The 27,866-nt window shown below is 37.3% G+C and overlaps 1 protein-coding gene across 1 annotated transcript; it reads right to left on the reverse strand.

The window, feature by feature from the left end:
• Positions 1-1,028: 1,028 nt before the first annotated feature.
• On the reverse strand, positions 1,029-27,866 carry LOC111149111 (OCIA domain containing 1). Its single transcript, XM_022506032.1, has 9 exons — positions 27,653-27,866; positions 26,307-26,369; positions 25,394-25,474; positions 17,934-17,987; positions 11,718-11,765; positions 10,633-10,768; positions 8,529-8,704; positions 4,283-4,435; positions 1,029-1,550 (listed from the first exon to the last, which is right to left on the reverse strand). The coding sequence occupies exons 2-9, from the start codon at positions 26,362-26,364 to the stop codon at positions 1,513-1,515; spliced, it is 744 nt and encodes a 247-aa protein (XP_022361740.1). The 5' UTR covers positions 26,365-26,369; positions 27,653-27,866; the 3' UTR covers positions 1,029-1,512.

Here is a 27,866-nt window from a genome sequence, read left to right on the forward strand (position 1 = left end):
CGCCCTTAAAGTAAGGAGAGGAGACAGGATCTGTAAATCAACAGCTCTACTACAATGTGATGTGTCTGGTCTGGGTGAGGTAGATACAAACTAAAGGCCACTAGAATTCGGGGCAGAAGTGGTTACTTTTGCTGCCCTTACGGATCATTTTCCTGGCCCAATTCATACACTCTTTATATCCACACCTCTTGACATGCAATTTTGCATTTCCTTCCCACTGTGAGCCGGGCAAACTACAGATCTTGACCTGGTTAGTCCACACGACTTGCCTTAGGCAAGCTGTGATGCAGAAATGATGGCGTGCCAGTTCCAAACCCAAGCCTAATGAACCTTGTGTTTCCACTTGTGTCTCTACTGTGACCATGACACAGGCCCAACCCTAGATGCGGAGCCAATAGCCTGCACGCTGCCTGCACACACCAGCGCTACCACAGCCTGGGATCTAATCCCTGTAAGAAACCCCTTACTATCATTCAGTACAGCAAGGTCCTGAAACCTAATGGAGGGAGAGAACCCCTGGCCAGACCCCACCGGCTCTGGTTCCCTGATGTCTGCCACATCCGGCATCTGAATGACCTAAGAGACACACAGCCAAATCGCTGTGATTCCTTCCTTCCTCAGGACTCAGAGAAAACAGATAATAAACGCCCGCTGTCGTAAGCCACTGGGTTTGGGGATTTACAACAGTTAACTGGAACGCTGTTTCTGGTAGAACTGCAATACGAGTAAGTAGAATTTACATGAGACCAGTGTCATTTTCCGTTCACCTGAACCAAAAACAAACATTAGGTCGATAATGAAAAAAGTATACCAAATTTTTATTCCTGGGGAATCTGCCAATTTTTCAAATATGACCACTGCTTAAAGGTGCTGAGCTATTTACCCTATGTTTATTTACACGCGCCACACTCATTGTACTATTAAATATTCAGAAACAGATGACTTCATTTCCTGTCCCTACCAACACTGCTTACTTATAATTATACTTAACAATAGAGATTACAAACAATAAAACCATGAAATCAACAAAGACGCATGTTCCTTTATGTTTTATTTACCATAAACATTAATAAGTGAATACAGCAAACACTGGAGAAAGGCTTTTTAATAATTTTTGGATGTAAAGCTTAACACTTAAAATTCCGCTTGCCCCCCCCCACTTCAACATGCAGGTATGTATTTTCATATATGCTGATGCCAGAGCGGACAATCTCTTTACAGTTTCATAAGAGAGTATCCTTACCCTGTAACTTAAACAATTTCACAAACTGTATGTGATCCTAGTATGATACCATCATTCAAACAGTTCTTCAAGAATATAGCCACACAACATTCACATTAAAATCTGTGTTTTTAAACATCATTTTAATAAGCCAAACCACAAGAACCCAGGTTCTAGTTTTAAATGTGTTTATGAAGACTGCTGCTGAGCTCAAGGCATGCAGATTTTCACGACCACCTAGATGAAGCTGGATATTGAAACGCCTTCAGTAGGTCCAATGATGCAATTTTTCACTCATCCCAAGTATCTCCATATTTGTTTACTTTGACTAGGAAAAAAGCACAAATAATTGATGATTCCAAATATTAACAAATGAAAGATACTATTTCAAGGCTGCTACTATGATGCAAATTACGTTTCAGTCTCACTTTCAATAAATGCGCATGAGAAAAAGGGGCTAGCTAGACTTTTGTGAACTGAAGGTTGGACATAAATAATGATGCACTCTACCAAGAACTTTACATCAATACTTGATCCTCGTAACAACCATCCCCATTCGAAGGGGGAGAAAACAGATTAGTAACTTGCCCAAGGTACAAACCTAATAAAGCAAACAGAGCCAAAATCTGCACACAGGTCTACTTAGGTCCAAAGCGTGGACACCTTCACAACTTTACCATACTAAGTGTGGTATATACTACAGCACATACAAAAAAAATTACCACGAAATAAAAAATAATAACAAACATTTGAATTTTGTTTTTCACAAAAAAATAGAGTAACAGAAATGATCACGTCTTCACACTGTGGTTAATTCATTCTTCTCCCCCATGAGCTGTAATACTATACAAGAAGGAAATGGTTTCCAATATTCCTGCATTTTACATGAAACTACATTTTGTAATAAGCTCCTTTGTCTTCTCTACTCTTTGGCTCTCAGCCTCCCTTCTACATAGCCTTCATCTGTGGATGACAACGCTTTAGAAGACTCGAGTATTCCTGACCACGTAAAGCAGCCATTCTCAAAGTAGGGACGAGGGACCCCTCCCCCCAAGATTCTTTCAGGAAGTCTAAGTTGAACTACTGCATTATTATACTCAGATATTATATACCTTTTCCCTATTTTGCCCTTTCCCCTGGCCTTCATTCCCTCATGAGCACAAGGTAGGCTTCTAGAATTTATATGATATATGGTGCGGTCATTGCCCTGATGGCTAATTGATAATACGCTTGCCTTTCTGAAATTTCTGTCTTCATTTCTAATTTAGGTAAATGTCAACAAACATAATTGACACAAACTGAAGGTGAAAACTTTAAGTGATACTTTCTGACCAAGTGAAGCTACACTGTACTAACGTCAAATTTCCTGTCTAGATTCTAAAAAAGAACATTCTAAAAAAATCACCCAAACTATAACTGTTTTTTTCTTTAAATTATACAGAGCACATGCCAAAAAATCCGTTTTCTTCTTACAAAGAAAATAATTATTCCACATTACTGTGTCATGTAACAGAGCTTCAAGGTTGTTCAGTCAAAACCACAAATGTCAAAATCCAGCAAATCCCAAAGATCTACCTTATTTCCTTTTGTAAACCTTTATTATTGAGGCCCGACCAAAACATTTCATATGCACTGATACATCAGTGCGTCCTATACTGTGCAGACATACAATAGAAAAGATTACAAAAATGAGAGAAATGCTACGGCCTGCCCTCATGGAGCTTACAGTCTAAATCCTCAAATTCAGAAAAAAGTACCAGTAAGTCTTTACATATTACAAAATAATGGCCACTGAATGCAAAATGTTTATGCTACAAGTTTTCTTCTAATGATAAACATTAACAGGTATTTTTTATTATAAATCTATTTTAAAGCTAGATTTTTTACATTAATAATAGGACAGCAGTATTACCCATGATTATGAAAATAGAATTCTAAATGAAGCAACCACTAAACAGAAATAAAACTGGTTCTAAAAGAATAATCATAATAAAAAATACTCAAAATTTTAATGTATTTTTGCATTCTTTGTGGCATAGGGCTCTCAAGAAGGTATTAAGGATCTTTTCTTTCCTTCCCTTTTTTTTAAAGTAATAAATAGAAAACCTTAAAACAATGACACTCAAATTCTTCAAAAATGTCATAAAATTCTACACTGATATAGGTACAAACCCCTGTTCAAAATGTCTTCTTCCATTAGGAGTAAACTTGTTTCAGAAAATTTATTTTGGCTTATGTACAGCTGCTCCAAAAGGAATGAAAACTATGATTTTTAAATTTGTAATTAATTATAGAGCAAAAGTGCTACTGAAAAAAAGGTCAAACTCTTTCAGAAGTGCCCTAAAAGGTGGTTTATGATGCATATAACTTCTATTTCAATTTCACAAAACATGTAAGAAAATCAATTTCATTATTCGAACAAGATTCTCTCATTCTGCTTAAAGCGGCATTACAGCCCGTTATCAATCTCAGGCAACCAGATCTGGTTTTATGCATTCGATGCATCATTTAAAAAACACTTATTGGGACGCCTGGGTGGCTCAGTTGGTTAAGCAGCTGCCTTCGGCTCAGGTCATGATCCCAGCGTCCTGGGATCGAGTCCCACATCGGGCTCCTTGCTCATCAGGGAGCCTGCTTCTCCCTCTGCCTCTGCCTGCCATTCTGTCTGCCTCTGCTCGCTCTCTCTCCCTCTCTCTCTCTGACAAATAAATAAATAAAATCTTTAAAAAAAAAAAAAAAACACTTATTAAGTCCCAAGGTGATTTCTGATAAGAGAAAACTTCATAAGGATTTAGAATTTCTACAGCATATTAAAACTAGTCTTACTCTCTTAATTCATACCACTATTTGGACTTTATTATTTTTTTAACACAAAATGGTCTTTGGAACAACTTAGAAAAGGAAGACTAATAACTGTGACAGAACTATTCTTTTTTTGTTAAAGTTATTTTTGTTAATTGCGTGCGGAATTAAATCACGTATTAGTATAATTAATATTTTTAACTAATGCTGCAGTTCCCAATCCTAAAGAGTAAAGTGATTCAGACTAAACTATCATACCTTCTTTTTTTGGCATTCTTTCCTGCATAGGCCTGACTGAGGGGTCAGTCTTATGTGTTAAAGTTACTTCATATGACTCTCTGTTCTTAGTCCTTAATTCCTCATATGTAATATTTTTTTTCTTAGGACTTTCTTCAGGGTTGGGATCAGGTCCTAAAACAACAAACAGTTAATAAATGGTGATAAAAGGATTTGAATAAACCCAAAGCAACTAAATTTTCTAAATGCTTCTTACCTACAATAAAAACAGAATAAAGTAAAATAGTCAAATTATTACCACCATTCCAAAGGTACTATATTTTCCACAAGATAATTACAAAATGAAAACTTTCTTAGACGTTTAAGCTTTTATTTCGAAAGTTTAAAATCCACATAAAAAAATTAAAAAGTAACCATGGCCAGAAGAATGGATATCATAATATATACCAGTGCAATTTATTCTCACTAAAATACTAGTGTTTTAAACTGGAAAATTATTCGCACTGTTTGTACAATTAAAAATTATACAAAAAATATATCCTACTAGTGGCAATTAAAATTTGGCATTACATATATTTTACTTAATAATATTTTACATAGTTGAACATTCCTATAACCATTATCTATACATGAACAGCTATTTAAAAAAAAGTGCCATCTTTATACTTAAACAAAAACACTTGGAAATAGCTTCTGAAAAGTATAAAACATAGCCTTTGATCACGATATGCATCATTTTTACTCAGGTCTAATGGAGCAATACTGTGGCAGAAAAAAGTGGCAATGATAATTTTGGCCAGGGAACCAGCATTAATTCTTTATCTCTCCCAAAGAAAGTCAAGGTGGCAACATATATATATCATCAAAGAGTTAAATACTGATGTAAATAGGGGACTGGTTACTCTTACTATTAGATGACAGGAGCAAATATTAAACATAGTTTACAAAATGTATAACGAGCAAAAAAATTCATATAAACATTTTAAAAGAAATGAACTAATGCTAACATAACATTGAGTCAACAACTAATTAACTTACAAAGTCTTACACACCACTCCAGAAGTAGTAATTTTCCAAAAAGGTTCTCACATACAAATTGGACATATCATTTTATTAATATAATCATTATTAATTAAGATAATTTTTTGAAAAGCAGTTTCTTGTAAGTGGTATTTTGGAACTCTGCAGTACGGTCCCAGTGAATAATCAGAATTTTCAAGTCAACATAACTACACTTTAAATGTTTTCAAGCATAACCTTTTATTTTGCTACAAAGTATACTGCACTGATACAAAGCAAAAGGCTTTAAATATTAATCTGGATATTATACCATTCTTGAAAACTAAATTTTTGCTAAAAAAGAATGTAAAGAAAAATATTATAACCTTATACTGGGTTTAAAAAGCACCTGTATTTCATCATTAATGAGTAATTATTAAACTCCTTGCCCTTTACCATAAATGATATTTTTAAGATTCTGAAGGAGACAATATGCACTAGATTACTAGTTAGGAACTACAAGTTCTTATTCTCATGTTGCCAACAATCAGTACATGTCCTTGGGCAAATCACTAAACTTCTTTGAATCTTGGTTTTCTCAGTTGCGAAATACAGACATTTGACTAGATGATCTATCTCTTAAGTTCCTTCCAGGTCTAAAACTTTTTCTCACTGAAAAGAAAATACTTCTCTGTTCCAAAATTCTGTGACAAATAATGGAAACATAAATCAGAAGATTAAGGAGAATTTTTTCCACTTACAAAGCCCAATGAAAATATTCTGCATTGTATAGGGAGCATGACTTACTATTTAGGGAAGGTTATGAAGAGCTGGAAGGAATAAAATATAAAACAGCAATGATCTGAATCTGACTGTAATAAACTATGATAAGTCCAACAGCAACGAAAGAGTGCTTTCTACTTTGAAAGATTAGTAACTCTATCAACTCCTAGTAAAAGCAAGCAGAATCAAATAGGGCCAACAGGACTTTAACAAAAGGGGTGAACGTCCTGGCAAGGGAAGACAGCAGCTGGGGCAAAGCACAGGAGGCTACAACTGGCCCATGTGGGGAGTGGTCAGAGTGGCAAACTTGATTTAGAGAAGGGACTGAGAAAGCAGAGCTATGGATGGATAGAAGGCTACTCTCAAGGACATAAAATATATTAAAATATGGGCCTTGCTGTAGTCTGTGGGCAGATACCAAAAGGCTTTTATGTCTGTCTGCTTTTATTTGGAAAAGGAATTGTACAACATAGTATGGAATTTTCTAGAGCAAATGGAAGGAAAGATAAAAGTCATTACAAGGGAAGAAGTGATGCATGGCTAAAACACGAGTAGAATGGATCTGAACTTGAGAGACTAGGAAAATGAGAGCTGCAGTGAGAACAGCTGCCTGTGCAGATAAATCCTAACCATTCTCTCCTAACTTGCCCACCTCCTTCTCTCTGACCAACTGGGAGGTCTTTGTTTCCAAGCCCTGGCTGGGGAGAATCAAGACTCTTCAATACCTTTCATCCACTTAAGAATGTCTTTAATTACTTTAACTTCCATGCTCTCCTGTTTCTTCTTTTCCAAGATGTTAATACTTACTGTCCCCCCCCAACCCGCTCTGAAGCAATGCTGTCCAATACCATTTTCTGTAATGATGAAAATGTTCTGTAACTGCACATTCCAACGGAGCAGCCACTAGCACATGTGGCTACTGAACAACTAAAATGCTACAAAGCAACTGAGGAATTGAAGTTTCAATCTGATTTAATTTTAATTAAGTTAAATGGCCACATATATTTAGTGGCTACTTTATGTTCTAACCTACCTGGAAGCCCTTCTACAACTTCTGCAACATTACTTGACCTATAATCAACTTCTCCCTTCCCACCGTGTCCCCTCCCTCCCTTTAACCTACGCATAGATCCCAATTTCTATCCCAAGCAGCAAGTGTTCCTTTAACCTTCTTTGTTCCTCATAGTTACTGGCTTACGGTACTTGCATTAAAGCAAACGTTTTCAAAGAATATTCTATCCATAATCCCTTATCTAAAAGTTGGTAGTCAGAAATGCTTCAAAATTCAGTTTCTCAGATTTTAGAAAGATTATCATGGTATACAGCTTGTTAATGTGTCACTTAACCATACAGTCAGAGGTTTGAAGCAGCAACGCATAACCAAACATTAATATTTTGTACAACAAAATGCAGGACACATCATATTAAGATAAAGATGATAAGGTCACGGTTTGAAATGAGTTAAGTCAGATTTCATCACCAGTTTAATTATAAAAAAAGCTTTGTAGGGTGGCTGACTGGCTCAGTCGGAAGAGCATGTGACGCTTGATCTTGGGGTCATGAGGTCTAGCCACATATCAGGAAAATAAATAATAAAAAAATTTTAAAAATAAAGCTTTGTGGTTTTCAAAGTTTTTTGGATTTTAGGATTTTTAGATAAGGAACTGCAAACCTGTACTTCCTGATTCTTCACTTTTCACCGCAAATTAGATTGAAAAAAAAAAAAAAAAAGAGGGAAGTGAACATCTGTTAAGAGCCTATGACTTGGCAGGTTTTACCTCTGATTATTTCATCTCATTCTCGAAGTTCTTTAAGAGAGGGATTATCAGCTCCATTCCAGTGATCAAGAAACTGAAGGGATCACAAAGTTACTTGCCTAAAGTCCCACAGCTAGCAAATGTCAATCATTCAAATCCAGGCCTTAATCCAAATTTGATGTTGTTTCACTTACATTCTGCGATCTTCAAAGCTAGCATTTACACAAACTTCACAAAGCATTTTCACATGGATTTTCTCACTTGACAAGAGTTCTGTAAGGCAGGTAATTATTATTTTTCTCACATTACAGACAAAGAAGCTGAAAGCCTTTAAGACCAGCCTAACAACTGTAACCTCTCCGAAGCCTCCCCGTGGCCCAATTTACCACTTCTTTGCAATCATCACTAAACTCTGTTAGTATTTTTGATTAGTGGGACATATTGGTAATTTTTTCTTATATTTCTATATCTTCTAACAATCTGAGAGAGTTTCTCAAGAACAAGAACCAGGTCTTACTCATCTATACTTCTTTCATGCCTCATTGAGTGCCTGACACCTACTGGATGTCAAAAAATGTTGAATGAATGAAGAATCAGATGAACAAACATGATGAGTTTAGGCAGATGGTGTACATACAGGTGATATCCAGCAGAAAAGGTCATCAAATAAAGTTTATACATACGTTGGACCATATAATGCTGAAACTCATTTCAAGAGAAGTTTCTACCTTGGGCAACATGATCAGTAATACCAGTGGGAGTAGATTCATTCATAGAAGCACTGAATGGAATTGGCTCATAATGAGGAAGCATCTCTTTTTCTATGTTGTCTGCTGCTGGAGACGTCACAAAGGATGAATGACCACTCAAATTTGAGTCATATTTTGACTTCTGAGAATAGTGCCTGTAAATCATATTGTATAAGAAACGCAAATTAAAAAAAAAAAATTAAAAAAAAAAAAGAAACGCAAATTATTGCCTATATCCTAAAAAAAAAAATGTGTTGAAGTATGAAGCTACTTATCTTACTTTCTAAGGAATTACGTAATTTTTACACAGTTATCTGTAACAGTAAAATGAAGTCTCTTTCTCTCTGCCACAAAAACCTTACAAATAAGTTTTGACCCATTTATACAACTTAAAAACACCACTCTTAATACAGAAGAGAAATGTATATCCAATTTTCTAATTCCCAACCTTCAGAGACCATTCTTTAAAAAAATATTTGAGAGAGAAAGAATGTGCGTGAGCGGGTGGAGGGAGGGGCAGAGGGCGGAAGAAAATCTCAAGCAGACTCCCCACTAACATGGGCTCCAAAGTAGGGCTCAATTTCATGACCCTAGATCATGACTTGAGCTGAAATCAAGAATCAGCTGCTTATCCAACTATGTCACCCAGGCACCCCACTTTAGAGATCATTTTAATGTGTTTAAAGTCCTTGGAGGGGTGCCTAAGTAGCTCACTCAGTTAACCATCTGACTCTTGGTTTTGGCTCAGGTCACGATCTCAGTCAAGGTCATGGAATTGAGCCCCATGCTTGAGATTTTTACTCCCTCCCTCTCCTTCTCCTCTGTACCTAGCCCCACTCGCTGGCACACGCTTGCTCTCTCTCCAAAATAATAAATAAATCTTTAAAAAAAAAAAAAAAAGGTCCTTGGAAAGAAAAAAGTATTTCAAATTAGAAAATATGTCCAGTTCCACATTAAGGGAAGTTACTTCCACAGCTAGCCGGCCATAAACGCTATTTTGTTAAAGCAGATATATAAGTAATACTAGCTTTCGTAGGGTTTACCATTTATAACAATTTAGGTATTATATCTACTTAATTACATTATTACTTATCTACCTATCCAGATGGACAGATTCATTTATTTATACTTACATAATTGAAACAAAACTTTGGAGAACATACTTAAAATAATTTCCCTAATTTAAACAGAAGGATTAAGAAGTTGAAAGTTTAAGGGAGCACGTGAGTGGCTCAGTGGGTTAAAACCTCTGCCTTCGGCTCAGGTCATGATCCCAGAGTCCTGGGATTGAGCTCCGCCTTCGGGCTCTCTGCTCAGCAGGGAGCCTGCTTCTCCAGTTCTCTCTGCCTACCTGTGATCTCTCTCTCTCTCTGTGTCAAATAAATCAATAAATAATCTTAAAAAAAAAAAAAAGTTGAAATTTAAGAAATGGGATGATAAAATTTAGGAATTCAAAAGAAAAGTCCAAAATATAGTAATCAAAGGTATTTGCCAAATTAAAAATCCTTTATTCTCATATAAGCACTACTAACAGGATGCAACTCTATATTTAAAACAAAGACTGGGGGGTGCTTGGGTGGCTCAGTCAGTTAAGTGTCTGCCTTCAGTTCAGGTCATGACCCCAGGGTCCTGTGATCAAGTCCCATGTCGGGCTCCCTGTTCAGCTGGGAGCCTACTTTTACCTCTCCCCACACCCAGCCCATGCTCTCTCTCTCTCTCAAATAAATAAATAAAATCTTAAAAATGAAATAAATAAATAAAAATAAAACAAAGGTAGGGGTGCCTGGCTTGCTCAGCTGGATAGAACATGGTGGCTCTTGATCTTGGGATCCTGAGTTCAAGCCCCAAGTTGTGTGAAGAATCTATTCAACTAAGTAAATACAAATAAATAAAAATGAAACAAAGGTAGACATATTTTACTCCCCTTTTTAAAACAAAATAGCTTTAGCTCGCTGCAAACAGCAAGTTCCCAATAGTCCTTCCAGTTACACAACTGTTTCATGCCCTGAATTATGGCAATAACCAGTTATAAGTTTTTTAGCTAAAATTAAAAACCCACAATAAAAATTAGAATTTGGCCTACCCAGATGGTGAAGATCGCCGTGCCTGTCCTGAGCGTAAAGCTTCTCCAAGAGGGGAATTCTCAAGATTTCTGAACTTCTCTTGGCAGGTTTTCACATAAGAAAGCTTTCCAGCAAAGTATCCCATGATACAAGCAACTTATTTGTAAAAACAAACAAAAAAATGTAACTCAATGTCCCATTTAAATAAAAATCTTTCCTAAAAAAACACTTTTTTAAGAAATGTGATCTTAAATAGGTCTTGATATGGGAAAACTGAGATCACATTAGATCAGATTCAGAGTACACAGAAAGATTTTGTAGACAGATCACTTTCACAAAAGGAAATAATCCAAAATAAAACTGCTCCAAGATATATAAATCCCACTTTACTCATTATTAATATAGTCAGGAAAGATGTGGTACAGGAATTAAGAGTTCTAGCCTAGTCATAGGATTTCAGGCCATTTCTTTTCCTTTAAGATGGGAATCATACTATTTGTCCAGCTAATTTTCTAAGACTGTTTTTAAAATTAGGTGCAACAAATTCCTTAAAGTAGTAAATTATGAAGTGTACCTAAATGTGACTACTGTTGCTTTATGTGTTTATTTACAATATGTAAGTGAGGCTAATCTGGAAAGATTCATAAAAAGTCTTAGGTGCTCTTTTTTAAAGCAATTTAGCTTCTTTCCTATAATCATACCATAACAGTAGATAAAGTATGCTTATTTACATCTTAAAATGTAAAGAGATTTTTAAAAGTTAGACTTAATTTTAAAAGACAATTTATTTCCCTACAGCTGGACAATTTTCTTTCCTCCAAAGACTTTATTTTAAAATACTATATAGTTTTACAAATTATTTAAAAGTAGCAGTTTTATTACATTATAAAAGAAAAAAATTCTCTTTCAAATAACTTGTAATTCTTATTGCTAACAGTAAAATGCCCAAGTAGTTGACTAGTCCATTTAATGAAAAGCTTAAATAAGCTGGTCAAAACAAATAACCAAATAACTGTTATGAGTTAGACAAGACAAAACATTTGGTAAAAACTAATTATTTTACTCAGGCAAGAAAGCTAAGAAAATGAGTGTTGTCCATACTTACATATAAGTTTAGGGATGGAACCATATTTGGGATGACTTGAAAGGATTCCTAAAGATGAAAGAGCAGATATTTCTAAGTCATATTAACTGTTAGAGATAGACACATTTAGATAAGTTAATTAAGATGTCTTATCTTTTATTAAAATAAAATAGGCATATGCCAAGTTTATGCTAAAAGTATGTTAAGAAAATGACAGAAATGATTAAAAAAATGCAAGAAAACTATTTCTCTGAGCCAGAATCTAATCTCTTCTAATGTGAGCAAATAGTAAAAAGTTTAGTAATATAAAGTTTAAAAAGTTTAGCATCTATTTCTCAGCAGCCTTGGGCAACCCACAAAGATAAAAGGAAAAATCAGGACAGACTATCTTTAAGTATTATTACCTGACTATATTAGCTCTTTCCATTACCTCAGAGAAGTCTAAAAGCTACAGCTATTTAAAAAGAGAACCAGGGGGGCGCCTGGGTGGCTCAGTGGGTTAAGCCGCTGCCTTCAGCTCAGGTCGTGATCTCAGAGTCCTGGGATCAAGCCCCGCATCGGGCTCTCTGCTCTCTAGGGGAGCCTGCTTCCTCCTCTCTCTCTGCCTGCTTGTGATCTCTCTGTCAAATAAATAAATAAAATCTTTAAAAAAAAAATAAAAAATAAAATAAAAAGAGAACCAGGAGCACCTGGGTGGCTCAGTGGGTTAAAGCCTCTGCTTTCGGCTCAGGTCATGATCCCAGGGTCCTGGGATGAAGCCCTGAATTAGGCTCTCTGCTCAGCAGGGAGCCTGCATCCCCCCCCCCTTCTCTCTCTCTGCCCACCTGTCTGCCTACTTGTGATCTCTGTCTGTCAAATAAATAAAACCTTTAAAAAAAATAAGTAAAAATAAAAATAAAGATAAAAAAGAGAACCAAGTAAATTCAACATCAACAGAAATATGAAGACAATCCAAAAGACTCTACAAGCTATTAGAACAGGTGAATTTATTAGCAGGATCACTTGATACAAGGTCAATATAAAAAAAATACTATACTTCCTGTATACGAGAAACAAACAAACCAAACCTTTTTCAAAGATACAATTTATTATAGCACCCAAAGACATCAAAGATCCAGGAGCAATCTAATGAAAAATGTGAAGGATCTGTGCACTGAAAACTACGAAACTTACTGAGAGAAATGAAAGCTAAGTAGAGGAATAATACATTCATGCCCATAAAGGGAAGACTATAAATACTGCCAGTATGACAACTGTCCATAAAGTCATCTATAAATTCAATCCAATCCCAATTAAAAATCAAAGTGTTCCTAAAAATTGAAAAACTTATTCTGAAAATCATGTGGAAATACAAAGAGCTGAGAACCAAGGCAATATTGAAAAACAACAGAAGTGAAAAACTGACTACCAAATACCGAGATCTACAATAAAGCTACAGTAGTTACGACTGTTTTAAGTGCAAGAACAGATAAACCCATCAAAACCAGAAGAGTCAAGAAACAGATTCATACACAGTCACTTATGACAAAGGCAACACTGCATGCAGTGAACAAAGACAGTTCTTTCAAAATACAGTGAGTGGTCACCTCCATATCCATAAGGGGGAAAAATGTACCTTTACCCTACACCTCACACAATATAAGTGTACCTTGGAAATACTGCAGGTTCAGTTCAAGAGCACCACAATAAAGGGAGAATCACAATAAAGTAAGTCCAATGCATTTTTCTGTTTTCCAGTGCATACAGAAGTTAGGTTTACACTGTCCTATATTAAACATGCAATAATATTATCTTAAAAAGTGTATATAAATATTTTACTGCTAAGAAATTCTAACCATCATCTGAGCTGTTGTAATCACTGATCACCATTACAAATATATAAGAGGAACATCTACTGTGAGAACTGCCAAAATGTGACACAGAGACACAAAATGAACAAATGCTGTTGAAAAAATGGCACCAATGAGACTTCTTCAAAGCAGGGTCGTCGTAAACCTTAGATTTATAAAAACCACAGTATCTGTGAAGCTCAATAAAACAAAGCACAATAAAACAAGATGTGCCTATATTCAAAAACAATTCCTGGGGCACCTGGGTGGCTCAGTTATCGTCTGCCTTCGGCTTGGGTCACGATCCCAGCGTTCTGGGATTGAGACCCATATTGGGCTCCCTGCTCAATGGAGGGCCTACTTCTCCCTCTCCAGCTCCCCTGAGCTTGTGTTCTCTAGCTCTCTCTGTCATAAATAAATAAAATCTTAAGAAAACAAAAAACAAAACAATTCCAAATGACTTGAAAATTTAAGTATGAAAGAAAAAATAAAGCTCATAGAAAAAAGCGTTAAGAGATTCCTCATGTCCTGTTATTAGGCAAAGGTCTTAGAGCGCATAAAGCCTTCATCATAAAAAACATGATAAATTATTTTATATACTAAGAACTACAGTTAATCAGAGGGAAAAATAATCACAAGACATACATCTGACAAAAGATTCACTTCTAGAAGATACAGAAAACCTCACAAAATCAACAGAAAAAGACAATCCAATGAAAAATGGACAACAGACCTGAACAGACAGTTTGCTAAAAAGGAACATATTCAAGTGAGCTATAAACAAAAGAAAAGGTCCCCAACTTCATTAGTCATTAGGAAGATACAACTTAAAACCATAATCAGTCTTAACTATTCACTCACCACAATGGCTAAAATTCAAAGTACACGAAAAGAGGAAGTGACAGCGATAACGTGACACAAACAGAACTCTACTAATAAATTGGTATGAGAGTGTACATTGGTCCAAACAATTTAGAAACTCCGGCAGTACCCACCACAGCTGAAAATATACCTAATCTATGACCCAAAACGACTACCAAAAGGTACCGTATTCATAGCAGAACCATTTGTAACAGTCAAAACTGGAAATTACCCAATTGCCAATGTACAACAGAATGGATACACTGCTGTGGTGTATTTACACAGCAGAAAACTACAGGGCAACCAGAATATATAATCTATAATTACATGCAACAATGTGGATGAATCTAGTGATGTGTTAGAAAAACCAGCTCTCCAAATAAAAAGCTCTGATTTGGAATGTCGGTTGATTTCCATGGGGAAAATACTTGCACCATGACCAATTTCAAGCTATCAATGGTTTCAACACTGGCTTGCCAAGCTGTTGAAAATTTAACAATCAGCTTTCTGGAAGTGGTACAAGCCAGCTCTAGTATACCACTGGATGAATCTAATAACTCTGAAGGAAGATATACAGAGGAATACTTAATTGTAGGATTTCATGTATATGAAATATGAAAACAGAACTAAGTTATGCTATTAGCTTCAGTTACACAATCGGTATGAGAAAAAGGAAGATAGTAATGATACCTACCTTCATTCAAAACAACTGTTCCTTCATTCTGTCTCCAAATAGTTACAGACCCCTTACAACATACAGACAATACCTACTAGAAAGTAGGAGTATAACAGTAAACAAGATGTTCTCTCTTGCTCTCAGAGTTTTAACAGTTTTGCCCTCTGATCAGTGCCAGAGATAGCCTGTTTCCTAAGATGAAGTAGCAAGAATAGAGGCAAATAGACCTGTTGACGGCTAATTCAATACTCTTGGCAACAGACGGCTGCACTAATTACGCTGGCAGGGCAGATGGAGGTAGACAGTTTATGGAGAGATTTAAGAGCAGGACTAGAACGAACATTCACTGGGCAAGGCAAATAAGGGGTAGAGGTTAAGGATAACGCCTTAGTTTCCTAGATGAAGAGTGTACCATTCAGACATGGGGACAAGAGAGAAACTGGTTTGGAGGCAAATGAACTCAGTTTGGGATGAAATAAGTCAGTCTGAAGAGTCTGTAAGAAGGGCCATTCCTGTGAAGATATGCAAAATACGGGTCTGGAGCAGAGATGGAGGCGAGGGAAAATCACGGGGATTTAGAGCAACAGACGGTCCTGAAGCCCACACCAGCACTCCCGTAATAGTTTACACAGACTGAAGACTGAAAGGCAAAGCAGAACTCTGAAGAACAAAAGTGGAGGATGAAAACCCACATTAAAATATTAAGTACTAGCACTTCTTGAATTTTTGTCTGTTGGTGTTATCTGCCCTAAACAGTGTATAATACATATTAGACTCTCAGAACACATGAAAAAATGGAGGAGTTTCCAGGGACAGAAGAAAAATCAGAATGTGCTGTCACAGAAGTCTGGGGAAAAGAACCATTCCAGAGATTGGTTAAAGTCCTATAATCATCAGGAACAAAAACTGCCCATCGAATTTAAGCAACAAGGAAGCTGTCCTCGTAACCTTCTGAAGTGTTGGTAAATCTCAGAACATATGCATAATCTTTTCACACAGATTGTAATGGGTTAAAAAAAGTAAAAATTGGGGGCACCTGGGTGGCTCAGTTGTTAAGTGTCTGCCTTCGGCTTAGGTTATTATCCCAGGGTCCTGGGATCGAGCCCCAGAGCCCCACATCGGACTCCCTGCTTGGCAGGAAGCCTGCTTCTCCCACTCTCGCTCCCCCTGCTTGTGTTCCCTCTCTTGCTCTCTCTCTCTCTCTGGCAAATAAATCAATAAAATCTTAAAAAAAAAAAGAAAAAGTGAAGTGCTCATTTGTGAAGTTTGACTTCAAATGCAAGACAGCTGGGAACAGCTGGAAAGGGATATGAGGGAAGATTTTTCTTTTTTATGTTCTCAAGTTACAACAGACCTGGGCATGTTTAAATGTTTTGGAAAAAAAGAAAAGAGAACAAGTAGTGATAGAGCAGCTAAGACTATGTTGAGTATGACATGACACACTGTGGATGAAAGCACATATAAAATGCTAGGCATTCTGATTAAAGGCAAAATGTCTTGGTGGATTCTGAATTCCTTTTCTAAAGTCTTCCCAATTTCTTTTTTTTTTTTTTTTTGAGACTGACTTTATTAGGACACTGCATCCAAAACAAATCCTCAATACAACTTAACAGTAATAAAATCCCTTAATCCTGGAAAATAGTTATATGAATAGCGCATCAATGTATTTTTTATAGTTTTATTCCAAATTATCAAAACCCCAAAAGGAACAACTCTGACAAAGTTATTGTATTATACAATAAACATCAGTCCATAAATTAATCATTTTCAGCAATTCTTTCCAAAAAATGGAGGGGCCCCTGGCTGGCTCAGTTAGTTAAGTGTCTGACTCTTGGTTTCCATTCAGGTCATGATCTCAGGGTCATGAGATCAAAACCCACGTCGGGCTCAATGCTGGGTGTGGAACCTGTTTAAGATTCTCTCTTCCCCTCTCCCTCTGCCTCTCCTCTCCACTCACAGCATGCACACACTCTCTCTAAAATAAATAAAATAAAATAAATAATTAAAAATGGATTATTAAATTCTACTGTTAAGGCTCCAGGCTCAGACCTTACAATTACAATCCTTTGGAACAATGTCGTTGATCATGGTATGACTTTTGCAAATGAAATCACAGAGGCATAAAGTGCCATTGATGACAAGTCAAATCATCACCAAATGGTGACTAAAAATCCAGGAAGATTTTACCTCTAAGAAAAATCTGCCTCTTCAGTTAAAAGTTCTAACATTTTCAGTGGGATTCACCCTATCCAAGAACAGTTCTATCATGATATATCTGCCAACTTATAAAAGGAAATTTCTGCTTCAGTTGTGTGTGTAATTAGTTACGTAGGAGGAAGGCAACGTAATATTCACACCAATAGAATCAGGGACAGAAAGTGGCCCCAACCCCCTTTCTATAAGATAAAACTCTGGTTTTAAGGAGCTAGAGAGCTACTGATCTTTAAACCAGTGCATTAAAAATTACCTGGAGCTTGTTAGAACAGATTCCTAGGCCCTACCTCAGAGATTCTGATTAAGGAGTTTTGGAATGGGGCCCATGAACCTGCATTTCTAGTAAGATCCTAGGTAATAGTAATGGTGGCCTTCCTAGACCAGGTTTTTTCCTCTACCTCCCTGCAAACAGTCTGCAGGTTTTTAGTTACTTTTTTGCTCTTGTAGATTGTGAATGTTGCTACAGTGTCAGAGGACATCAAATGCTTAAGTCTATTTATGAGTCGGGGTCCATGGAACATAACTCTCCTGATGTTGGAGAAGCATACCAATGATCATGTTTAATATGACATTATTATACTTTATCTAAAAATCAGGAAAACAACATAAAAACATGATATCCAAAATGCCAAATAAATCTGAAGTTTAAATATTTACCTTTACTAATTAATCCTTGAGTAATCAACATACTTGTTGCAGCCAAAGGCACAGCTAAAGGAAGAAAAAGAACTTGTCAATATCAACAAAAGGAAAAGACTTTATCTGAATTCACGAGGATAAATATGTATCAGTACAACTATCTAGGAAGATCTTTACAAGAGATTTTTCCGGGGCACAAAAATCTGGCTCAGTTGGTTAAGCGTCTGCCTTCAGCTCAGGTTATGATCTCAGGGTCCTGGGATCAAGCCCCACATTGGGATCCCTGCTCAGTGGAAGTCTGCTTCTCCCTCTGTCCCTTCCCCCTGCTCATGCGTTCTCTCTCTCTCAAATAAAAAAAATCTTAAAAAAAAAAAAAAAAAGATTTTTCCATTTTTAAAAGCTGTATTTTAGGGGCACCTGGGTGGCTCAGATGGTTAAGCATCTATCTGCCTTTGGCTCAGGTCATGATCCCAGAGTCCTGGGGCTCCTGGGATAGCCCCACGTTGGGCTCCTGGCTCAGCAGGGAGTCTGTTTCTCCTTCTCCTTGGCCTCAGCCTCTTCCCCTCCCCCTACTCATGCTCTCCCTCTCTCTCTGTATCTCTCGGTCTCAAATGAATAAATAAAATCTTTAAAAAAATAAAATAAACTAAGAGCTGTACTATATACAATCAGTAGAAATAAACTAAGAGCTGTATTATATACAATCCATAGAAATATTTAAATTTAAGAAAATATTATAAATATTAAACAATGTAACTCAAGAACCATCTAGATTTGGCTCTAAAAGGGCCATTCATTAATATCACCAATAAAGACAATATTCTAAATAGGGACCAAAAGTCATTTCTGAATTAGAGTAAGAGGGAATTAATAAGAGGCAAGAAGTAGTATTACACTAAGAGCTACTACTGAATAAGTACAAAATCCATAGCCTGTGCTAAATGCCTTATATACGTTTTCTCACTTACTTTTAACATATCTCTAGAGTTATTTTTTTTTCATTACTGCCATTTTAAAGGTAAGAAAATTGAAACTCAGAGATGTTAAGTAATTTGCTCAAGGCCATACAGCTACTTCAATGGCAGTTCCAGATTCTGTCTGATACCGTTATCTAAAGCTTTTAAGTTCTGTAGTACACTGTATGAACCAAAACACAAGAAATATTTGTCGACAATTACACAGTGATAGGGGCAAGAATACACAAGAATACATTTTAAATACTAGAGTTTTTTCTTCTAAACCAGTGAATTCTTCAAAATTAAGTGAAAATATTACATAATGCAACAGTGTCAACTACACTTAATTTTTTAAAAATCTATATATGTACGCATATTAACCCAGACTGAAAAATCCAAAACTCGCCATCATAATCTCCAAAAAGCTCATAATTAAATATCACTGTTTTTTCCACCAGCACTGTCCAAAAGAATTTTCTGTGATGATGGCAGTAGTCTGTATCCGTGTTTTCCAGTTAGGTAGCAGGCAGAAAAGATTTAAAATAGGAACCCTGAGACTGCTATCCTTAAAAAGACCTCCTTACAAGGTCCTTGGCTGATATGTGGGAACGTGGCTAGTAAACAGTTCTCTACAAGTGATAAAAAACTTGAACTGAGTAAGTGGCTCACTGTGCCTAAACTGCTTATACAAATATAGCTTATGCTGAACACCTGCTTTCCTTCTGAGAATCTGGAATTTTGGTACTTGCTAGGCTGAGTTCATGGGACCAGCCCCCAGTAAAAACCCCAGGCATGGAGTCTTTTTTATTGAGAGTCCTTGGTGGGTAACACTTCACTCACATTATCACAACTCACAGCTGGAGAAAATTACCACGTCCACTGGTGTGTGACTCTACTAGCAGAGTCCTAGAAGTCTTGCCTGGCCTGCCTGGTCTACCTGGTCTTCTTTGGACTTTAACCCACACTGCATTCCTTTTGCTGATTTTGCTTCGTATCCTTTCTGCTATAAAGTATTTCAAATTTAACTAGCTATATGTGGCTGCTACGCTGGAGAGCACAGTTTCAGACCAGGGGTTGGGAAATGTTCTATAAAGACCCAGATGGTAACCAGAGCCTCCGGGGCGCCTGGGTGGCTCAGTGGGTTGGGCCGCTGCCTTCGGCTCAGGTCATGATCCCAGGTCCTGGGTTCAAGCCCCACATTGGGCTTTCTGCTTGGCGGGGAGCCTGCTTCCTCCTCTCTCTCTGCCTGCCTCTCTGCCTACTTGTGATTTCTCTCTGTCAAATAAATAAAGAAAATCTTAAAAAAAAAAAAAAAAGACCCAGATGGTAAATACTACAGGTTTCACAGGCCACAGGTCTGTCTCATCTACTCAACTGCCAATTACAACCAAATGCATTGAGACAATAGTAAACAAATGAACACATGGATGCAAAAATATAAATTTAATGTGATTTTCACATGTAACAAGATATTGTAACTCTTTTGATTTGTCAACCATCTAAAAATAAAAATGTAGAAACTATTCTTACCTCATGGCCATACAATAACAGATTTGGCCCTTAGGCTATAGTTTACTCAACTTTGGTCTAGACTCCATGAGCATTCAAAAACTAAGGTATTTAAGACATCTAAACTATTAGAGATCTCATAATTGAAATCCATTAATTTTGGAATAAAGCATTAGCTTTGCCCAGACACAATCTGCAGAAACCCTAAGGTTTAAATCCTCGGTCTACTACTTATGAATGGATTTTACTTTTGCTAGAAAAATACATTCTTTAAGGTTGGTTGGTTAAAATACTTAATGAATTATCGTTTAATTGTTTTTTGAAGGACATGTCTCTTTCCATTACAGCACCAGTATAATCTGTTATCATTTTCCCCCTCAGCTTGACTCAAGGATGGCAACATGAAGCACTGAAGAATCACATAAGGATAAAACGTACTGAGTCAGCCCACCATCTCTATAATGGACGATGCCGTTCCCATTTCACTTTGTCCTTAGACCAAGATGGTATAATACAGAGAGTAACAGTTTGGTTAAAATTCTAGTACTAGTTTTGCCATTCACTACTACGTCTTTATATAAATTTCTTAACTTCTTTTCGTGCTATAATGGATAATGGATTAGAACTAACATCTGGTCTCATGTATTGTGTCACAGTAAAAGAGAATGGTAAAACCAAAACAGACTTCAGAGATTATCTAATCTTTATCTTAACCAGAGTAAACTGATAATTGGAAAAAATAAGTCATGTGCTCAAAAGCAACAAAGACAGGGGCACCTGGGTGGCTCTGCCGGCTAACTGACTGCCTTTGACTGCTTTGGCTCATGATCCCAGGGTGCTGGCATCGAATCCCATGTCAGGCTCCCTGCTCAGTGGGGAGTCTGCTTCTTCCTCTCCCTCTTCCCCCAACTTGTGCTCACTCTCTTTTGCTCTGCTCTCTCTCTCAAATAAATAAAATCTTAAAAAAAAAGGAAAAAAGCCAACACAGGTGGATAGTTTACGGTAGAGCTGGGTCTAAAACCCAGGTTTCCTGACCCCCAGGTCCACAGCCTTTTCCACTGCAGTATGACTCCTATCTCAAAGTCTGTTTTAAAATGTTTCTTTATGCAAACCTATTAATACTGCTGACCAGAAGCTTTTTTGCACTATGACCCCAGTCCTGACCATATCCAATATGAGGACCCTAAAATTCCTTAAACTCTTCTCCTCTTACAATAACAAAACGCTAATCTAAATTAGTAACTGTTCAACTGAAACATTTATTTTGTAAAATCACGGTAGCACAATTAGCCAAATACAGACAGTTAGCACTTATAAAATAAATTGAGTCAATCCTCATAATAATCCTATGAAATCAGTTATTATCCCCATATAGATAAGGAAACTGAGGCATACAGGCATCAGGTGCTTGTCCAAAATATGAAAGCTAAATAATGGATGGAGCTGGGATCTGGATCCAGACAGGCACCAAAGTCTACACTCCTCAATCAGTATATTATCTCATTAGGAAACCGATAGTACAGCGGCACCTGGCTTTCTCAGTCAGTGGAGTGTGCAACTCCTGATCTTGAGGTTGTGGGTTTGAGCCCCACGCTGGGTGTAGAAATTACTTAAAAATAAAATTTAAAAAAAAAAAGAGAGAGAAGAAAAGAGAACTAATAGTACACATGTGTATTAAACACAAAATCTATAAATGATGCATAAAACCGGTATGAATACATATACTTTTTCACTAATTCCTGTACACATTAAACTACCCTTTATGTAATAGATTCCTTCATTACCTCTACGTATGGGCACAGATATAACCAGTTTGTGGTTAGTGCATAAGACGACAATTTTAAGGGCACTGGAAATAAAATCCCCTCATAGTTGTATTTTAAAATTAAGTAGATTAAAGTAGAAATAAACAAGTTACCATAAAGAGAATGAACCCTAGATCAAACCTAATTTTAAACCAAGAGGAATATATTTAACAGATCTAAAAAAATGTGTAAAAATTACCCTAGGAAGTACCTTTTCTACTCACTCCTACTTCCACCACACCTTTTTTAAAAATCAATGGACATAAAATGATACTCTCCAAAGTAACATGGATTCCATAAATTCATTGATATAAAGTTAACATCACATATTGCATATTTAACATATATAAACATGCATATCCTTATACGAAGACACAAATATTAATGTATAAAATTTCCTAATACATGACTAATAGTTCTGATAACCATATGTTGAACTGCCTATTGTCCACGGTTACAGCCAAGGTTCTGTGTTTTCCATGCTTGATGTTACTGCAACATGCAACACCTACCCTATCTGCTTTAAAAAGTAATCATTACTTACTCATGTCCTAGTATAAGCTATTCGGTAATTTCCCAATAATCGAATATGGTATGTAACTAACAAGCTGAAATACAACTAACGAGGTATGCTTCCCAACTTGTGATTAATATGATTTTTTAAAACATTTTATTTTTAAGTAATCTCTACACCCAACATGAAGCTCGAACTCACAACCCCAAGATCAAGAGTCACATGCTCTACCGGATGAACCAGCCAGGCCCCCACGATTCATCTGTTTGATACACAGAATTACTGAGGCTCCCACTGTTCATATACTTCACATCCTACTTTTAATAGTCAGGCATACACGAGACCTCTGCCTACTGATCGCTGCTCTTCCGCACTTCTAGCATAATGCTGTTACAGCTGTTTAGAATGTTAAACCTGTACAGCAAGTAGCTTAAATTTATCAGCCAGAAATTAATCCGGACACCACAGTATCTACGTGGCCATGAGCCCAACATTACAATGATCCCAAATCCCTATCCACCAGACTTGTCTTCTTAATTGTGTCAAAAGTAGACTTGAAAATAGATCATTGTATCTATCTACTCTAGGCAACCCACAAAGATAAAATATCTGTTGCCAGAGTACAACTGACTTCCCTGAGAAATTATTGCCTATGGGCCATGAAAACGTTTTACAGGTCCCTGATCCACGACGACTGCGGATCTAAAAGAATTGTTCTCACCTGCAGATGTGCATCATCATCTAATTCTTACTCGGGTTCTTTCTAGCTTGAAAGCTCTGTAAGTCTCTGAATATCTGAACTGAAGATAAAATGGCACAAGCTTATATGACACTCCTATTCTCTTTTCAGTCTCTGTTGATTCTTTTACGACCACCTGTTGCCTTACCCAGGGGTGCCACCCAAACTTCTGCCTACCATTCCTACATATCAACCACATGACAGATATTATGCTTTTATTCCTACACTTAATTATTAATTAATCATTAAATACTTTATAATTTAATGATTATTCATTATGTATTAATTATTATTCCTACACTTAACTCCTTGAATTCACCAATACAACTATACCTCCAACCCTAATTTCTCACATACACCTTTGCTCTCTAGGTGCTTAATGTCATCATTAGTCTCCTAAGATGGGTATCTTGAAGTTAATATCGTTATAGCAGTTTATTTTAAAATCCTGTTATCTATCCTTTAAAAAAGATGCCATCCCATCTTCTGTAGTCCAAATGCACTACACTCAATGACTGCGTGCCTGAGGCACTGCCAAAAGCTCTAAGACTTCACAGTGCTACCTCTTATCCTTCTAAGCCATCCTGCACACTGCTACCTCATCTCCCTTTTAAAAATCTGCAAACCAATCCCTTGGCCACAGAACCGAAAACATGTAGTGAATCAAATCTTTAACTTTTTGGTATTGTGTTCATTTTCCACCCCCAACGAAAGACCCCGTTCCAATCAATTCAGCCTCAAGGCTCCAGTTCAGATGAAGTTATCATAGACTCTGCCTTTGCTCACTTTTCCTTTATCTAAATGTTCTTCTAACCCCATTATTCTTCATTTAATTCAAGTCCTATTAGTTGTTGAGTCTCATTTGTTTGATAAGGTCTTTTTTAGCTAAATCAACTCCAATTAATTTATCCCTTTTAAAAATGCCTACTGCCATTATGTATTTTATCTTTCTCCATGTGTTTCATGTGTTAGCTTTGTCTCAATTACAACAAAAAACTACTTTAGGACAAAGACTAGGTCTCATAAAACTTATCTACCAGGCACTGAAACCGTAAATGTCAGGCCAACTGATAAAAATGTAGGTCATTCTTTAATTATTTAAGTCGCCCCTTCCCTTTCTAAAATTCCACTGTTTTTGTTAGAATCACTTTATCTGAGGAGCACCTGGGTGGCTCAGTTGGTTAAGCATCTGCTTCAGCTCAGGTCATGATCCCAGAGTCCTGGGATCAAGCCCCACGACACCCCGCCTCGGGTTCCCCGCTCTGGAGGCAATCTGCTTCTCCCTTTCCCTCTCCCCCTGCTCGTTCACACGTTCTCTCTCTCTCTCTCAAAAATAAATAAAATCTTAAAAATATATATATAATACGAAAGGACTGCAGTGATCAGATGGAGCAACTTCAGGACTCTGTTCAAAAATAAGATTCTATTTTATGCTGCTTTCAACATTGTATTTAAAAAATAAAATCTTCATGGATGAGGTCTCTAGTTGCAAATGAGGACCCAGGAGCATAACAATATTTCACAATATAAAGTGGACACTAACTAGGTTTTGTAATAGTCAGAAATCTAAGAGTTAAAATCACACACTTCTGTCTCAGACAGACTTGGCTTCAAGTCCAGACATTATGACTCATAAGCTCATTTAAAATCTCTAAACTTCAATTTCTTCATTTGTAAGGTGAGAGTAGTAGTTATCAATCTAATTGGGTTGTTTTTATATAATCCACGTACACTCAGTAAATGCTAGCTGTTACTGTTACCAACAAAATTAACTCATGGTCTTGAACAAAGTTCTAGGAATTATTACTTTAAATATGTACAATTTGTTTCCCTTAATCAACCTTTCTTTAGCAGTAACCATACTACACCAAAAGTGTGCCAATTTTTTCCATACGAAGTCACAATAATTTCGGGTACTAAAGGTAAAATTTTGTTGATTAGAAAACTTAACTTACATCTGAACCAGAAGCTTTCATCGTTGCACTCTGCGAAGACTCTTCTTTCTTCCTCTGTTGGAATGTAATCAGCCCCTATGTCTTTTTACCAAGGAAAATTGGCAAACATTAAAATGCCCATGGAAAAGCTAAGCCTAAAAATTTAACTCAGTCTAAACATTAACAAAACACATCCAATTTTTTTAAATGAATGAAACAAATGCCTCATAAACTTTTTTTTTAAATTTAAATTCAATTTATTTAGTTTCAGGGGTAGAATTTAGTGATTCATCAGCTGCATGTAACACCCAGTGCTCATTCCATTAAGTGCCCTCCTTAATGTCCATCACCCACATACCCCATCTCTCCACCCACCTCCCCTCCAGCAACCCTCAGATTGTTCCCTACAGTTAAGAGTCTCTAAACGGGCTTATAAACTTGAAGCAAACTGACTTCAAAGAGAAGTCAGTGCTACTATTAGTCAGGACTGATTACATAATGTGCTGGTCCAGTGCAAAACAAAAATTTGGGACCATTTACTCAAATTATTAAGAATTTCAAGATGGGGGTGCCTGGGTGGCAAAGCCAATTAAGTGTCCTGACTCTTGGTTTTGGCTCAGGTCGTGATGTCAGGATCCCGAGATCTAGCCCCATGTCAAGCTCCACACTCAGCAGGAAGTCGGCTTGGGCTTCTCACTCCCTTTTCCCCTCCCACCATGCACACCTGCATGCGTGCTCTCTCTCTCTAAAATAAATAAATAAATCTTTAAAAAAAGAAAAATTTCAAGATGGCAACAGATCATTAAACAGAGTGAATCCCTGTCTGACTGCACAGGTCACACACCCCTAAACCAGGCCAGTTGCTGCTACTCAAGGCAGTGAGTTTTTATACATAGAAAGTGCTTCTAATTATAAATATTTAATTGATAGTTACGGGGAATTGGTCTTGGAACTTCTGCATTCCGCTCTTGAAAATCAGCCCTCCCATTCATTTTTCCTGCATCAAAAACATTTCAGTATTAGAAATCATTCAACAGACCAAACTCAATTAAGATATAGCATAGTAAAATCACTAGTCTATAGGCCAAACAAGCAACAAATACTTACTAGACACTACCAAATCTGAAGTACCTGACATAATAAAAAGTGACCTAAATAAAAATGTAACAAACCTATTAACTTATTTGGATCTGATTACCCATCTTAGGTCCCTTAACTGAAAAAGAATAGGTCCTTTATACCTATTGTACCAAAGAAATACACGTATCTCTCCTGAAGCTTGGTTATGTCACACTACCCTATGTTGTCCTTTCACAAATATATGCACAAAGATTACGATGATTTCCCAAATTAGAAGAAGAAACACCTCAAAATTCATTTCTGAATCTTCCATCTTTTTAAAAAAATGAAATAATCATCAGGAAATACACAACCTCTTCCACAAAGCACTACTCCACAAAAACTGAACAACAAAGACGTCATATCCTTCTCCCTGTGGTTAAAGCTAACAGCAAATTCTGCATCCTCCAAACTTTCCTCGCTCTCTAGAGACTCAAAATGTATGATTTCAAAATGCAAAATTTCAAGAACATACGTTATTTATTTTTTAACCCCATATCTCAGGACTTAAGAGACCAACAGATTGGATAACTGCGTATTTTACAGAATGTTCACACAGGACCATGATTATTCCTATCTTAAAAGCCATTTACATGAAAACGTGAAATGGCATACACGGCGGGAATAGCAACTGAGGCTATTTCACTCAATAAATTTCACTCAATAAACCATGACTGAGGGCCCACTGTATGGCAATCCCTTGTATAGAAAAAGAAATAGAAAGGGTAAAATGAACTCATGGACGGATGGAGCTTGCTAAACAGACTACCTATGAAACGTTATTTTCCGCAACAGCATCCTACTTAGAAACCCTAGCTACAGGGCCGTCAAGGCCCCTTCAACAACACAATTTTAACCTCTTAATGCTACAAAAAAAGGCTGAACAGAACCCTCGTCGGCCTACGGTCGAATCCCACACTGCATAGTCACAATCCCCGCGTCTCCCACCTGCAACACCCCGGGACACAGATTAGTCACCAAGAAATCACCCCCTCGCCTCCCCCAGGCACCCACACTCGGGAGCCCGAGAGCCAGCGGGCGACCTGCCCACTCTCGCAGGCGGGAAAATGGCGGAAGGTGCAGGGTAGCGGCTGGCCGCTCGGAGGTGGTGAGTGGGCAGGTGGGGGGCGGAATCGAGGTTCTTTGCGTCACCTCACCCACCTCCGGACCACAGCGGCGATCGCACGGCGAGCCGGGGCGATCGGGGGCAGAAGGCCTCGAGGGGACCCGAGAGGGCTCAAGGAGGAAGAAGAGCCCACGGAAACCCTCAGGCGCGCGGCACCGCAGCAGAGTTGGGGGTGGGGAGCAGCCAGCCACTCTGCCTCCAAGAAGTCACCCAAATACGGGCTCAAAATGACCGCGACCCGGAAGCAAT

Source organism: Enhydra lutris, unplaced genomic scaffold, assembly GCF_002288905.1.
Source record: "Enhydra lutris kenyoni isolate GAN:26980312 unplaced genomic scaffold, ASM228890v2 scaffoldscaffold21, whole genome shotgun sequence".
Taxonomy (NCBI): domain Eukaryota; kingdom Metazoa; phylum Chordata; class Mammalia; order Carnivora; family Mustelidae; genus Enhydra; species Enhydra lutris.

Excerpts from the sequence above, each read along its gene's own strand:
- LOC111149111 (XM_022506032.1), bottom strand. The coding sequence starts at position 26,364 with ATGAATGGGAGGGCTGATTTTCAAGAGCGGAATGCAGAAGTTCCAAGA. Across the intron at positions 17,988-25,393 it reads TGAAAGCTTCTGGTTCAGAT|CTGTGCCTTTGGCTGCAACA; the intron begins GTAAGTTAAGTT and ends TTCTTCCTTTAG. Across the intron at positions 10,769-11,717 it reads TTCCATCCCTAAACTTATAT|TTGCTTGTATCATGGGATAC; the intron begins GTAAGTATGGAC and ends TTTACAAATAAG.